General features: G+C 39.9%; 1 protein-coding gene across 1 annotated transcript in view; it reads right to left on the bottom strand.

Moving 5' to 3' along the window:
• Window positions 1-16514, bottom strand: part of Eml6 (EMAP like 6) — a 260091-nt gene that overhangs the window by 60602 nt on the left and 182975 nt on the right. Inside the window, exons 14-16 of the mRNA XM_036201044.1 lie at window positions 6998-7091; window positions 3186-3286; window positions 1756-1958 (exon numbers count right to left, since the gene is read on the bottom strand). Of these exons, the coding sequence (XP_036056937.1) occupies window positions 1756-1958; window positions 3186-3286; window positions 6998-7091 (398 nt within the window). The remainder of the gene's footprint in view (window positions 1-1755; window positions 1959-3185; window positions 3287-6997; window positions 7092-16514) is intronic.

Below are 16514 nucleotides of genomic sequence, written 5' to 3'. Positions count from 1 at the left end.
ATGTATATCCACACACACACATCAAAATGACTAATCTCTTTCCTAGCCACATCAGGAGTTCTCTTAGGTCAGGCAGCTCCAGGTATATCTTCTAAGTGAAAAAAAAAATCCAGTGATAGCAGTCTTTAAAAATTTTTCATTATTGTCTGTGTATGAGATTTTGCCTGCATGATATATATGTGCACCATGAGCTTGAAGTTTCTGTGGAGGCCAGGAAAGGGTATTGGATCCCCAAAAACTAAAATTATAGATGAGTATGAGCTACCAATGAGTGCTAGGAGTCAAACCTGGATCCTCCTAACTACTGAGCCCATTCTCCAGCCCATCAAAAATTTAATTCAATACAGTTCAATTAATCTTACAGGGAAATCGTATTTTGAAGTTCATTATAGAAAATACCCTTCTTTTTATTGAAGCTGCTCTCTGCATCTTTGGATTCTGGATTCACAGATGACAATATGAGGGAAGCAAAGCACTGCATCTGTGGTGAACATTCGCAGGCATTTTTCCTAACATTAGTTTCCTAGTGCAGAACTACAGTGGCTCGCATAGCATTTATGTTGCACTAGATGTTATAAGTAATCTAGATAGGATTCAAAGTACACAGTGGTGTGTGCATGATTCTAAGTACATGGTGTGTGTGTGTGTGTGTGTGTGTGTGTGTGTGTGTGTGTGTCTAGGATCTAGGCAAATACTATTCCATTTTTTATATGAGGAAACGGAGGACCTTTGGTTCTCGGTATTCCCTTAGGGTTCTAGAGATAATTTCAGTGGATACTGAGAACAGCTGGATAGAACTGTAGCCAGGAGAGGCACTCCTCAAATTAAATATAAACAGACTATACTATATTGAACTATTCTTGCTTTTCATGGTGATTTTGCAGCTTAATTTCCTAAATAATAAAATCATTTGACTCAGTTATACCACACTGACTTCTAGGACTCCACAAATTTTGCATTATGTTTTAATTTTTCCCAACATTTACAATTTAGTTAAAATCAAATTTGCCAGCAAAGAACAGCTCAACTACAAAAAGTATCATTACAACTGCACTTCCAACAAAGACCTCCTTTCATTGTGGGCTCAACATATTTATTGATATATTTTAAAACTTGATATATTTTTTCAAATGTGTTGAGTAGCTTAAACCGAAGGTCAGAGAGCACAGATGAACTGGTACTACCAGCCAATTAGAACTGAATGCAAAGGTTGTCATTTTCAGGCATATTAATTGAAAAAAAGAGCTTTAAACACACTGTTAAATGGTGTCTTTGTATAGAATACAGAGGCAGATGGGTAGCTGGACAACTAGGACAATGACCTGGAGTAGAAATACAGCCCGTGTGCACACTTCACTTGTCCTGCTGTCTGTTTAGGAGCAAACCTGCTATGAACATAACCTTTGGTCATAACAAGCCAGTGTGTGGGGAAATAAAGTAACCACTGGGTGCTTGAAGGTTTCTGTATACTGTGTCACTGCAAAGGAAGACATCACTGAATACCCATGTGCAGTCTTCTGCTGCTGTGTGTCCGTGTCTACCCTCAGACTCTGTGATGTGAGAAAATGGAGAATAGTACATGGACAGCTACTAACAAAAGAAATTATAAAAATTGTGTGTTCTCTTCCTTTTTATCCTTTGGTTAGTCCTTTCTGACAACTACTTTCTAATTCAGATAGGACTGTTTTAGATTCAGGCATCTCAGTGGTTCTTCTAAAGCTAATAAGGAAAAAGAACCTGACAAACAGACCATACCTTGTCCAGTGCATACATAGCAAACACGGGCCCGTCATGAGCTTTCACTGTCTTCAGTAACAGAACATCCTTCCAGATAAAAATATCTCCGGTGGCTGCCCCTGAGAACACTAGATCTTCCATTCGCCCATAAGAAACACACATCATTGTTTCCAATTTTCCAGCACTTCCAAAAATTCCTCTTTTAGAGGTGAAGCCCCCACCTGGAGCAGAGCAACGGTATATATTACCCTAGAAAGTTGAAGCTTCCTCAGAGCACATGGAAAGATTATCTTCAGTGAAAAAACTGCCTACATTATGTGTCAAAGTAATAAAAACAACAAGGGTATCATGATGCTCATACCACTCTGTCAGTATCTACAGTATTCTTATTTTTTGTCAGACATGGTGCTCAATGTTAGCATATAATGTAAGGACAGAGTCCCTACTGTAAGGAACCCAGATGGAGGACTTAATGTGCTTCTAATCCAAGACATACACACACATAACCTAAGTGTCAGCCCTCCTTCCTGCCCCTTCTGAAGGAAGAGAGTGGCTCAGGGGCTCAGGGAGCAAGGAAAGTCTCAAACTGAAGAGAAGAATCCCACCAGGATGAACAGTATATGTAAAATGTAAATGTTATACATGTCCTGCCTCAATTTTTTTCATGGCGATTCTGCAGTGACAGAACCGTTATACAGGAGAGATAATATACAGGAAAAAATAATCAGATTTGTGCCTTAGGTGTTCCCATTTTCTGACCATTGCTGATAACCCAGCTCCATTCAACACTTAACCCAGCTGGTTTCCTCATACAGAGGGTGTTACTCCTGTCCTTCCTTTAAAAGCAAGGAGGCATCAGAGCAGCAGCCCACACATTCTCATTGTGCTATTGGGCTTGGTACTGAAAATTCAGATATAATTGTAACAATGCCTTCAAGTGAGAAAAGTTGGCTGCTTCCCATGTTTATTTATTCCTCACTCTTATCAACATATAATCTAACAAATGCTTATTTTGACCACCTTCTGTGTACAGATTCAGGGTTTAATTCATCTGCCAAATTTGGCAATGTGTTAATAAAAGAATCCTCAAAATATTGAAAACATTATTCACTCAACCAAAGTAATTACTTCCTACTCAGCACTACAGCATAATTACTGCTTTCAGTTCAGATGACTAAATATAAAAATAATTACTTTCACAGCAGAATATTTTCAAAAGCTTTCTAGACGCTGATGAATATGCATAGCATCATAGAGGGTTTTTAAGTTTCATATTTTATGCAATAAATAGTCCAGTGCAAAATTGGGAAAGAGTATTTATCAAGCAATTTTTAATTTCAGTTTGCAGAGAGACTGGCTACATAATGGCAATAGGACCACTCATCCCAAGGCAAGGGTACAGCTCTTAGCTATATAAATGAGAAACCCAAATAACAATGTAATAGTACCTGCTTGTTGCCAGAATTTGATATGCTTAATTCCAACTGTAACCAGCTTGTCAACATGGTGTGGATTACACTTTACCACAAATATTTTATCTTTATGTCCTCTGTAAGAGACAAATAGGGAAAAATAGCCTCTAGTTTAGATGAATGTATTGATAGAGTTATAATAAAAACATGTATTTGGTTTAGTTTTCATTAAGTGTATCTAACAGGATAAAGAAGCAACCAAGAAAATATTAAAAACACACAGGAGTCTACTATAAAATAATAGCATTGGGGAGGGGGTACATGTTTGGGCCTGTTCTCTTTCCTAACACTAACGTCCCTACTTTATCTACGTAGTTATGAGTTAAAAGAATTTTAAATGTATCCAAATGTTTCTGTAAGATAAAATTAGTGACACCACCATATTCTGAGATAGTGATATCTTGGGCAAGAGAAGTAGAAGGAATGACATTATCAATGAAAAGCTTCAAATGCACATTCTGTAGAAGACACTAACTATATTGGCTTAAGCTTATTTTTGGCTAGAAATGTATTCACTATAAATTGAGGCCCCTGGCCCACAGCCATTGAGAGAGAAAGGATGTCATCTACTGATTCAGAACCCTTTAGGATGCTACACAATGCAAAATTTAGGTTAAATTCCAGGCAAGATGTGCATACCACTGGTATAATAGCAGCATGGCTGTTATGGAGGTAACCAGTTACTTTCTCCCTGTATGTAAGAATGACTCCATAGGAGGGAATGCATGCCTTGTGCTGTAAACCTGGTCAAAGGTCTGTGGCTGGGGAGGCCATACGCCATAATGGGGAAGCTACTGTTGTTTTGATAAATGGACATGTTGTCTCTTGTTAAACTGTTTTTTTTAATATTTTATTTATGTTTATAGTTTAATGCTATTGTCAGCCTGTGTTAGAAAACTTCTGTAGTTGGTGGAGTTATTGGAGAGGCTCATAACTGGTCAAAACACAGAGAATAAGTGACTGTTGAATACTCAGCCCTATATGGGACATCTGTATCACCCTTCCAAGGCTCAGAAAACATTGAAAGAAAAGGGTAGGAAACAGTGAAAGAGCTTCAGGAAGGGGTGTTATATTCTAAATAACTGTGATTACATGCATAAGGCCTACCAAGAATGGGCTCATCAACATTCCATCATTGTGCATTTATAGGTGCTAATGATTGCTGATGGAGGGAGAGACATCTTCAGTGGGTAGTCACCAGTAAGTTCCCCATGCTCCTGTAAATAATCCCTCACCTATACTCCTCTCTCCCTCCCTCCCTCCCTCCCTCCCTCCCTCTCTCTCTCTCTCTCTCTCTCTCTCTCTCTCTCTCTCTCTCTCTCACACACACACACACACACACACACACACACACCATGAAAACAGAAGTTGACTAGTTGGGAACAAGTATGAGGGGAACAAGACAGGATAATGGGGAGTAAATAGAATCAAAATACATTATCTACATGTATGAAAACATTATAATGAAACCCATTATTATGTAAAATTAATGTGTTACTACAAAGCTTAAAAATAAAGTAGGCATACCAATAATTTCTAGTTTTGTAACCAGACAGATAGACATATATCTAAAAATTCCATTGTAAAAGGTGGCTGAAATCATTCATGAAATTAGCAATGGTACAAATACATCTAAACAGAGGGGCTAAAATCTCAGTGGAGACCTTACAAGACCCCATTGGTAATTGTGAATGTGTCTATTTTCCTGAGCTGACAATGAGCAGATTCACGTAAACATCTTCATAAATGAAGGGCAATCCCAAGAGTATAGTGTGGTGAAAATGGTACATATGGGCAGTGGTTATCTTGCTATCCATGTGTGCCCCATCCCCAAGGGGGTCATTCTCATACCAGGTAACCACATGTTGTAGGCAACTGTCATGCCAGAACAGGATAGTGGTTAGGCTTTGCTCAAAGCAAGGCTGGCAGTGACTTAGACTCCTCAGGGCAAAGTTAGGGGTGGCACGTAGCCCCTCTGCAGGAATTACTCAGAAGCTAAAAGGGTTCTGCAAGCCAGGATGGGGCCACTTCATACAGCATGATTTCTCTGTCACCTGGTTTTAGATTCTTACCTACCATAGTACCTCATTCAAGGCCATACTACATTCTTTTTTATTTAACTAGTTGGTTATTTATATATTTGTGCAAATAGCATTAATAGTATGTAAATATTTATATTCATTCAGTAATTAAAAAATCTAGTATTCCCCCACAGAGTTTTACTGGTCCCTGACCTTCTACTTGGGAAAAAAGTACCCATTAGTGCCATCATTTAAAAAAAAAAATGCTTTTAGAGGGCAATCCTTTTGCAGGTTTCCTGTCTTTGAAATGGGAATTAATCCTGGGGAACAATTTTGAATAAAGACTGTGTTACTAACATGACAGCATTAGCTTGCTTTGTGCTAATTAAACAGAAGTAAAATATCCTTTTTAATACTAAGTTGTACTCCTTCTATTCCTCATAGTGTCTCCAACATGCAACCGTGAGTCACCCACAGCTGCAGAGGGGATCTTGAGTTTTCAATGTTGACACAGAGAGTACCTTTCAGGAATATTAAACTAAAATTCAGTTTTCAATCTGGAAGGAAAACAGAGCCTAGAGGGAGTGGGGCTAGTGAGGGACACCAGGAAGTAAGAAGGGAAGAGAGAGCAGATGCAGGTGGAGCAATGAGTGTCACTGCTGCCAAGAATTCCATTTCGACAGCATCTCAGAGCAACTCCTAAGGTCAGACATGGTCCTCAAGGCTCTAGCTCTGCTGTGTCTCCAGCAATCTGTAAATCTTCATTCATTATAATCAACTATCAAACACTTTTGTTCCTGTGTAACACTGTAGTAGACAGTATTAATTTAAAAAGCAAACATTACAGTTCAAGTCCATTACTTTGATATCGTGACACAGGATGTTGGTAATGTAGGTTACAACTAACTGAGGGTATGAGCCTATGCCTGGGCAATAAGCTGCCTTCCTGGACTGTGGCTGCCAAGTCTTGACCTCTGACTGGACCATGCACATGGCTGAGTTAGATGAGAGTGGACAGGCATGTTTGGACTTAGTGCTGATGAGGCAGAAAGAGAAGCTGGGGTAAGGGAGGACAGGTGGGCTATAAACAGCAGTCAGTCTGGAGAGTCTATTTATAGGGTGTGGAGATTAGGGAAACAATTTGCCTGCTTTGAAAGCAAGCAGCAGATGTACTAGATAGGGCCTCCTTTCCAACAGGCCATAGCCTCATGACAAACGGTGCTTCTGACTCCAATGACATTGACAATCCTTCATAGCCACTAAGACAGAAAAAACAATCCTAAGCCACACATTTTTCTGCTGCTGGAAAAAAACGTTCATAGAGATAATGGAAGCATTATGGAAGGGGTGTGATGAAGAGCTGTCTGGAGAACATTCTAGAATTCTCTCTCTCTCTCTCTCTCTCTCTCTCTCTCTCTCTCTCTCTTTCTTTTTGAGACAGGGTTTCTCTACATAGTTTTGGTGCCTGTACTGGATCTCACTCTGTAAACCAGGCTGGCCTTGAACTCACAGAGATCCACCTGGCTCTGCCTCCTGAGTGCTGGGATCAAAGGCGTGCTCCACCACTGCCCAGCACACTCTAGAATTTTCTAATTTCTCATCAGACATTATTGCTGAACATCAGGCTTGACACCACAAAAGGAAGTGACCTAGGTGTTATGTTTCCACTTGAATTTCATCTGAGTTTGAAGATAAGCGCTAAACAGAAGGTGGAAACTGCTGAGCTTCACAGCAGCAGTGTGTCCTGAGTGCTCTGTGGATCCTTACCTGGTTGTGGCTATCTTTTCTCCCTTTTTCCAGTCCCAAAACACAACACTGTGAAAATCGTCTAAACCAACCGACACCAGACATTTTCCATCAGCTGTATGAAAACAACACATATGTCAAACAAGCCATTTCTTTGGTGAGAAGCTGAAACAGTTTATATACTGCAAAGAGGAACAGGAAATTCAACAGTACTCTTTAGACTTAAAAACATTTGAAACAGTAAAATATGTGACCACAATAGTCAAGTTTCTGAATGCACACCCCTGGCTAGTGAGCTCAGTCAGCCACTGACCACACTTCCAACCCAAGACACAGAGAGTTAGACGAGCCTCTCAAGGAAGCGACATGAGCCTTGTTTATTTTGTGACAGAAAACTCTTCAGAACTTTACTGGGAGTCATTTGGTTCTGTGACTCTGGAGCTATTTTCAACTCTAGAAACATCTAAAAAGCCTAACCTTGGTTTAACTGTCAAGTTAAGAACATTATAGAAATAAAATGTAGCTTCAAACATTCTTACAAAAGATGACATTCCAAATAAAAGTTCTTGATTTCTTATTTTTCCAGTTCAAATGAAATGTGCTCATTATTGACATTTAGAAAATATGTGTGAAGAAAATTTTAAACTGGGGAAGTGGCTCATTAGTGTATAGCTTGCCTGACAGACATGTGGCCCTGTGTTTGAGCCCAAGGATCACATACATAAAAAATTACATAATTGTACACACACACACACACACACACACACACACACACACACACACACTTGTTCTTCCAAATTTCTTGTAGTTTTACCCTTGATGTAAGTCTACTTGTCTTTTTTTCCACATAAATCTGTAGTTGGCATTTTCTTCGGACTGCCAACTAGCTCCCAAATAAAAACACAGAGGAAGTAGGAAAGCAGGATGAACAGTATGTAGATAAGGTAAATGAGCTTCAGGGTAGCAGATAGATTAATAGAAATGGGTTAATTTAAGTTAAAAAAAAAAGCTAGCTAGAAACAAGCCTAAGCTAAGGCTGAGCATTTGTAATTAATAATAAGTCTCCATGTCATAATTTGGAGCTGGTGGTTCAAGAAAGCCTGCTATATAAATCACTTTGAGAAACAAAAGCAAAGTCACCTTGACAAAGCTGTCAGCTAATCTTTTCTCACCTGTTGTAATACATTATTGTTAATAATACTATTGCAATAACTTTATTATTAAATATTTATACCATTATCAACTATTGGTAAAATTTTGATATTTAGGCTTTTTTTAAAGTTCTAAGTGTAGTGAATGTACAATTAAATTTGAAATAAATATAGTTAATGTGCATTTTCCCTGTAAGATGAAAGAGGAGGCACAAACAATAAGCATTTCCTTTGTGCCTCCTTGAAAGGCTGGGCTCAAAGCAACAATGCCACAGGGCCAGCACCCCTTCCTCCTACCCTGCAGCTGCTAGGAGATTCTGCATCACCTCATCAGGGCTCCTCTCCTTCCACACAGGACCGTCATTAAGGTAAAGACATACAAGGATATGAAAAACTGTTTCCTTGGGTTGACTCATCCATTCAAGCTATCAACTCTTACTTTCAAAGGCAGGCCAGAAATAGACTCCAACTAGGGTAAAGTAGAGAACACCTTATATTCTGCCTTATCAAACTGGAATTTCAGAGAAGCAATGAAAAATGTCTTCTGTGTCTCATGCAGTATCTGAATTGGTACTGCATATTTATATTTATATTACATGGGACTCACTTGTGTCAAATAAAGTCTTATTAGAAATTTAAATGTACTTGAGCCCCCTGAATTTTTATAGGCTAAATCTTTGGCACCCCAACTTCAAGTGCTAACCAGTGTCCAAACTTTGAATGGCCTTAGTTGTGTGGAGACCCTCTAGCCAAATGGAAATGATGGCCTTTCCCACTTGTCTGGAGGAAGGAGGAGCAAAAGCAGGCGCTGGCTCAACAAAGCAGATCTTCCCAATGCTCAGCCACCAGGCCCATCTGAGGCTAGATCTGAAGACTACCTGAACCTTTTACAGATGTAAACTGAGTTCATTACATGAAGGTGTTAACAATGTGCTAAAGGAGTCAGTTACTATATTAGGTGTGCACCATAAACTAATGATCCACATCCTTATTCCTGAAGGACACAAAGCTTTAAATTTGATAGTCTCTCAGCATTATGGAGCAGGAACCTTCTGTTCACTATCCAAATTATTACTCTTGGTATGGCCTGGCTGTGTCTGTGCTGAACTTCAGTATTTAATGATTTGATTTTTGTTGTTTTTTCTTTTCCTTTAAGACCATAAATTCTTTTAAGGCTCGTAGTAAGCATGTCATGTTTTGTAAGCCTATACTGAGCTGGTTTGGGTACATGCTGATAGTACTGGTGATATGAAGATGGGGATGACAGAGGCAGAATGTGGCTATGGGTAGTAAGAAGGGGCTGCACTGTTATGTGCCTACTTTTAAACATTATCGTTCCTTTAGAAAAACATTGCACAAGTACGCATCTTCTTTCTTCATCGCCTCACTCTAAAGCTTCCACTGTCTCTGAATGTTGTCTTGCTACGTCAATGTGACCTGGCATGTGAGTATCCATACATTTAAAATGTCAGTTTTTAAATTTCTGTCTTCTGAAGAAGCCCTGTATGTAAACAGATTGATTTTGTGGGGGAAGTTCTGAGGGTTTATTTAAGGGTTTCTATCAGGTCACCCACCATCTCACCCTCATGGTTATATGACATTTCTACTCCAATCAAAGCTTATTCTTTTCTGGGACAGGGGCCTTTCTTGGGTATTGCACGTGTAAGCTATTTCTGTAAAACATACCATTTAGAAGCAAAATTGGGGCCTTCTTATTGTTTCCTAGTTTCCATTTTCCCTGGAGAGACTTGGCTTTACCTTAGAAAATCTATTGTTTCCCACCTGAGTGGGTGTTTTTATACTTTTTTTTTGTTTTTTATAGTTAGGTGATGTCCCTTTTAGTCTTTCTAGGCACAGCATGTATTAATGGATGGTTATGACAGTCTGGAAATAATTCTAAGGCAGTAAAGGGCAAATTAAAAAAAAAAAAAAAACGTATTCAGACAATTCCAAGATGGTCTTCCTATTTAGGACTCTTTGAAGATGTATAGGTTTCCTCAGTGGGGTCCAGCCAGTTTCAGACATGCTCTAGAATCAACATCACTGTATGAGGGCTGCCACACACCATGCCACTGACATTTAAGATAGAAAACATTTATGAAGCTAAACTTTTCCTAATTGGTTTTTCTATGCCACATGGAAGTACTTTCATTACATAATTGCAAAACAAAAATGGTGCCCTGTGCTCCCCAGAAGTGATAATAGTTAAACAGCAACTCAGGGGTTCTGCCAGTAACGTGCTCACCAGCAAGCCTGGCAGCCCGAGGCCAACCCTGGGACCTGTACAGTGGGAGGAGAGAACTATTGTTCTTTGACCTCCACATATACACCATGGCACACACACATGAGCACAAATAAGTAAATGTAATTTAAAAATGGATGTCTTTCTGTACACTGTGAATATGTGTTGCTTCCATTGGTCAATAAATAAAACTGCTTTGGCCTATAGCGCTAGGCAGGAAATCCAAGCAGAAATACAGGAAGAAGGGCTGAGTAAGGGCAGAGGCCATCCGGCCACCCAAGGAGCAAGGTGCCAGCAGACCAGTAATGACATGGCCACATGGCAATACATAGATTAATAGAAATGGGTTAATTTAAGTTGTAAGAGCTAGCTAGTAATAAGCCTGAGCAATAGACCAATCATTTATAAGTAATATTAAGCCTCTGAGTGATTATTCACAAACAGCCATGGGACAGAGCAGGACAGAAAGGCCTCAGTTTACAAAAAAGTGCTACTCAGTTGAATGAGAGAATATAAATTCACTTTTTGTCAATGTTTAACAAAGTATCTTTGTTTCCTTTAGAACAGTGGTGAGAATAGATTAATTTATCCCCATTGTATAACTGTTTATATGTTGCTTTGTTTTCACCCTGGCCTGCTTTATATGTCCAAGACAGCTTGTTTTTCTAATAAAATACAAAGTGTTACTGGCTGGTCCCCATGAGACCCCCACAAGGAGCTGAACCAGGTGACTGTTCTGAGGCACATAGCTAGGGCCACCAACCACATAACTCTTGAGCATTATGTGAGCATTACAGCTGTCTGAACTGAGCCACTTTCTTTCCAGAAGACATTATTACTTTTTCCTATTCAGGTTAATATGTCATTCAAAGCAAGTTCTCTGTTCACAGGAGCCTGTTCCACGTGGTGGCCTCTTGGCACCACTTTCCCCTTCCCATTTGAACCTGAGGATGGGAGGAGCAGCTGAAGTTGCAGGGAGTTTCAGGGAGGAGGGAGTAAGCAAGCATACAGGGTGCTTCAGGGGACCCCACTAGAGTCGCTGCACCAGTGAAAAGCAGGGACAGGATTGAAGACCAAGGAGGGTGAATTTCCAGATCTCTTGCCAGATGATGCTTCCAGAGAGAGCCAGGAGACTTGGGATCCTATGGGCCTGCAGCTGTTGACCTCAACAAATTATCTCAGTTCTCTACTGGCAAAGTGTGACAGAGGCTAACTCTACAGTTACATTGTTATAACACTGTACTGTTCAACTATTTGGACCACAGGGATCAATCAACTTCTACCAGTCATCTGGAAGCAACCATTTGTGGTAATAAATCACTCATAACAGATCTTAGTGAAAGTTCCTGAATGGTTCTCAGGTGCTTTCTAAAACTATCAACTACACTCCTTTCTAGCCACTTATACACCAACACTACACTTAACCTCAAAGGCAAAATGCAATTTCCCAGGGATCTTCCTTAGTGATTGTTATCTGGGAAATGGGGACGATATTGTTAAAACTAAAATGCTTTTCACAAGCAGAAGTACTTCACTCCTGAGAACTCATAAAACAAGGTGTCTTGGAAATATAAAGCAGGCTGGTGTAAAAACAAGAAAACATATATATAGTTATACAAAAGGGACTAAATTCATCTATTCTTGCTACTGTTCTAAAGGAAGCAAAGACATTTCTTTAAATATGGGCAGGGAATCACTGACAGAATCATTTTCCCTACATACTACTAGAGCATCTGGTTTCCTTACCCCATAATGGTAATTGAATGATTATTAAATTCTAGTTGTATTACTGTTTTATTTTACATGCTAATGCACATTACATATTGTCATAGAAAATTGGTGATAGGCATTACCTTTGGTTTATTTTTTTGTTCAGCTTGAGAGATATTAATCGTTCACATGATTGATATTTTAAAGTACATTTTTTTCTTTATTATTATGTGTTTTAAATTTTATACATCAGCCATGGGTTCCCCTGTCCTCCCCCCTCCTGCCCCTACCCCCACCTTCCCCCCAAGCCCTCCCCTCCATTCCCATGTCCTCCTGGATCAAGGCACCCCTGGGGATTCATTTAAACCTGGTGGATTCAGTACAGGCAGGTCCTGTCACCTCCTTCCAGACTGAGCAAAGTGTCCCTGTGTAAGCCCAAGGTTTCAAACAGCCAGCTCATGCACTAAGGACAGATCCTGGTCCCACAGACTGGGTGCCTCCCAAGCAGATTAAGCTATTCAATTGTCTCACTTATCCAGAGGGCCTGATCCAGCTGGGGGCTCCACAGCCTTTGGTTCATAATTCATGTGCTTCCATTCATTTGGCTATTTGCCCCTGTGCTTTTTGCAATCTTAGATTCAACAATTCACACTCTTGCAGTCCTTCCTCTTTCTCGACAGTTGGACACCTGGATCTCCACCTGGGGCCTGGTTGAGGATCTCTGCATCCACTTCCATCAGTTATTGGACCAGAGTTCCAGCACAACAGTTAGGGTGTTTAGTCATCTGATCACCAGACTAGGTCAGATCAGGCTTTCTCTCAACCATTGCCAGCAGTCTACAGAGGATGTATCATTGTGGATTTTTGGGGACCTCTCCAGCACTCTGCCTATTCCTGTTCTCATGTGGTCTTCATTTATCATGGTCTGTTATTCCTCATTCTCCCTTTCTGTTTTTCATCCAGCTGGGATCTCCTGCTCCCCTAAGCTCTCTTTCCCTCAAATCTTGCCCTTCATTACTCCCACTGTTGTCCAGGTTGTTCATGTAGATCTCATCCATTTCTCTGTCATTGGATGATCCTTGGGTCTTTCCTAGGGTCCCATTTTCTAGGTAGCCTCCCTGGAGTTGTGTAGAGGTCTAGTCATCTTTGTTTTACATACCATGTTTGTCCTTCTGAGTCTGGGTTACCTCACTCAGGATGATTTTTTTCTAGATCCATCCATTTGCCTACAAACCTCATGATGTCATTGTTTTTCTCTGCTGAGTAGTACTCCATTGTGTATATGTAGCATATTTTCTTTATCCATTCTTCATTTGAAGGGCATCTAGGTTGTTTCCAGCTTCTGGCTGTTACAAACAAAGCTGATACGAACATAGCTGAGCAAATGCCCTTGTGGTATGATTGAGCATTCCTTGGGTATATGCCCAAGAGTGCTATAGCTGGGTCTTGGGGGAGATGGATTCCCAATTTTCTAAGGAAGCGCCATATTGATTTCCAAAGTGGCTGTACAAGCTTGCATTCCCACCAGCAGTGGAGGAGAGTTCCCCTGGCTCCATATCCTCTCCAGGCTAAGCTGTCTTCTGTGCTTTTGATCTTAGCCATTCTGACAGGTGTAAGGTGGTGTCTCAGAGTCATTTTGATTTGCATTTCCTGGATAATTAGGGATGTTGAACAATTCCTTAAATGTCTTTCAGCCATTTGAACTTCCTCTGTGGAGAATTCTCTGTTTAGTTCTATAGCCCATTTCTTAATTGGACTGTTGGGCATTTTGATGTCTAATTTCTTGAGTTCTTTATATATTCTGGATATCAGCCCTGTGTCAGATGTGGGGTTGGTGAAGACCTTTTCCCATTCTGTAGGCTGCTGCTTTGTCTTGTTGACATGTCCTTTGCCCTACAAAAGCTTCTCAGTTTCAAGAGGTCCTATTGATTGATTGTTTCTCTCAGTGTCTGTGCTACTGGTGTTATATTTAGAAAGTGATCTCTGGTGCCAATGCGTTCAAGAGTACTTCCTACTTTCTCTACTGTCAGGTTCAGAGTAGCTGGATTTATGTTGAGGTCTTTGATCCACTTGGATTTAAGTTTTGTGCACGGTGACAGATATGGATCTATTTGCAGCCTTCTACACATTGACATCCAGTTATGCCAGCACCATTTGTTGAAGATGCTTTCTTTTATCCATTGTACATTTTTGGCTTCTTTGTCAAAAATTATATGTTCATAGGTGTGCGGGTTAATGTCAGGGTCTTCAATTCGATTCCATTGGTCCACATGTTGGTTTTTATGCCAGTACCATGCTGTTTTTATTACAGTAGCTCTATAGTAGAGCTTGAGGTCGGGGATTGGGATGCCTCCAGAGGTTGTTTTATTGTACAGGATTCTTTTGGCTATCCTGGGTTTTTTGTTTTTCCATATGAAGTTGAGTATTATTCTTTCCAGATCTGTGAAGAATTGTGTTGGTAATTTCATGGGGATTGCATTGAATCTGTAGATTACTTTTGGTAAGATCGCCATTTTTACTATGTTAATCCTGCCTATCCATGAGCATGGGAGATCATTCCATTTTCTGACATCTTCTTCAATTTATTTTTTCAGGGACTTAAAGTTCTTGTCATATAGGTCCTTCACATGCTTAGTTAGAGTAACCCCAAGGTATTTTATATCATCTGTGGCTATTGTAAAGGGTGATGTATCTCTGATTTCCTTCTCAGCCTGTTTGTCTACTGTATATAGGAGGGCTACTGATTTTTTTGAGTTGATCCTGTATCCTGCAATGTTGTTTTTATTAGCTGTATCAGTTCCTTGGTTGAATTTTTGGGGTCACTCAAGTATACTAACATGTCATCTGCAGATAGGGAGAGCTTGACTTCTTCCTTTCCAATTTGTAGCCTCTTAATCTCTTTATGTTGTCTTATAGCTCTGGCTAGAACTTCAAGTACTATATTGAATAAGTATGGGGAGAGGGGACAGCCTTGCCTTGTTCCTGATTTTAGTGGTATTGCTTTGAGTTTCTCTCCATTTAATTTGATGTTGGCTGTTGGCTTGCTGTAGATTGCCTTTACCTTTTTTCTTGCTCAACTGAGACAGATGTTACCTGTTTACTTAAAGTAAGCCCAATTCCAATGTGTATTCTCTCTCCAGTAAGAACCTACTTCTAGCACAAAAGTTGGCAAATTATATCCAATTTTCCCCCACAAAGGTTATCATCATTTTAGCAGGAAGCAGGGCTATTAAAGCAAAGCCTCAAAGGAGTCACCATACTATGTCATGGCGACAGCTGCAGAGGCTCGATTTTCTCCCGTCATTTGTATGAGTAATGTACTTATAGGTGTGTGAAACAGATTCTGCATGTGAGCTTGGAGTGAATAAGACATGAGGTCCCAGACACATAAGTGTCAGAGTTGTCCAGGGAGACATACCAGGTAAGCCTATGGCCGCCACCACACACCCACTGTCTTCATTTGGATGATCCAGATCATGGCAGGTTCAGTGGCTTGCCTCCTTCCACATGGCTGCTGTCTAGGATAATGCTGACCTAGACTTCTGTCCATGTACTTCTGATGCAACTCCATTTAACCACAGAATTTACTGTTTTTCTTCCTATATCATTTCTTCTTAATTTAGTACAAGACAGTGCAGCCAACAGTCCCATCAGTCTCACAAGAAGATTGCTCTGATGGTGCACTGATAAATGTATTATGCAGTACAAGCACTGAAACAGGCTTGGAAGGAAACTAGGACAGTGAGAATATTACACAAACACTAAGGAATACACCCAGGGATAATAAGCAAACAGACATAAGATCTGGGAGATGCTGCCACTTTGTTTAGTTGGTGGCTTTTTATTTAATGGTGCTAGGAAGCAGTGGCAAGGTATGCCCATGGAAATCCAGGTCTTGGGCTTGCTTATTATCTGTGACTTATTTTTCAGTGCTTCTGCTTATATTGGTTTACAATATTCCCAAGTTATTCCTGAGTAGAGGCCTTTATTCTGTTCTACAGATAGGAAATTGAGGCCTATGATGCTATAACATATGACCACCTAAGCAGTAGAAATGTCCCAGAATTCAGTGCTCTGGAATAGTCAATGACTAGTTAAAAAAAAAAAAAGAATGTGGGTTCAGATGAATAATTATTTTTAGACTGAGAAGTATAGTTCATTTTATCTAAAACAGACAAAACAAACTTTTTTTGATACCTTAGGCAGGTCCTAAAAGGAAACTTTATTATAGCTTTATTTCCTGATTTATTTATTTATTTTTATTTATTTATTTATTTATTTTAGTAATATAGTTGGTCAAATTGTTGTGGGAATCTTTCTGGAATAAGCACGCTGACATTAGTGACAGGGAAGAGAGGCAATGTCGTCAGTGGATCGAGCCACAACAGCTCCTGAAAGGCTTTGGTGATGAGTCCAGTTTGTGTTCTCTTTTATA

This window comes from Onychomys torridus, chromosome 10 (genome assembly GCF_903995425.1).
Source record: "Onychomys torridus chromosome 10, mOncTor1.1, whole genome shotgun sequence".
Lineage (NCBI taxonomy): Eukaryota > Metazoa > Chordata > Mammalia > Rodentia > Cricetidae > Onychomys > Onychomys torridus.
The sequence above is the reverse complement of the archived record's forward strand: the minus strand, read 5'-3'. Positions and strand labels throughout refer to the sequence as shown.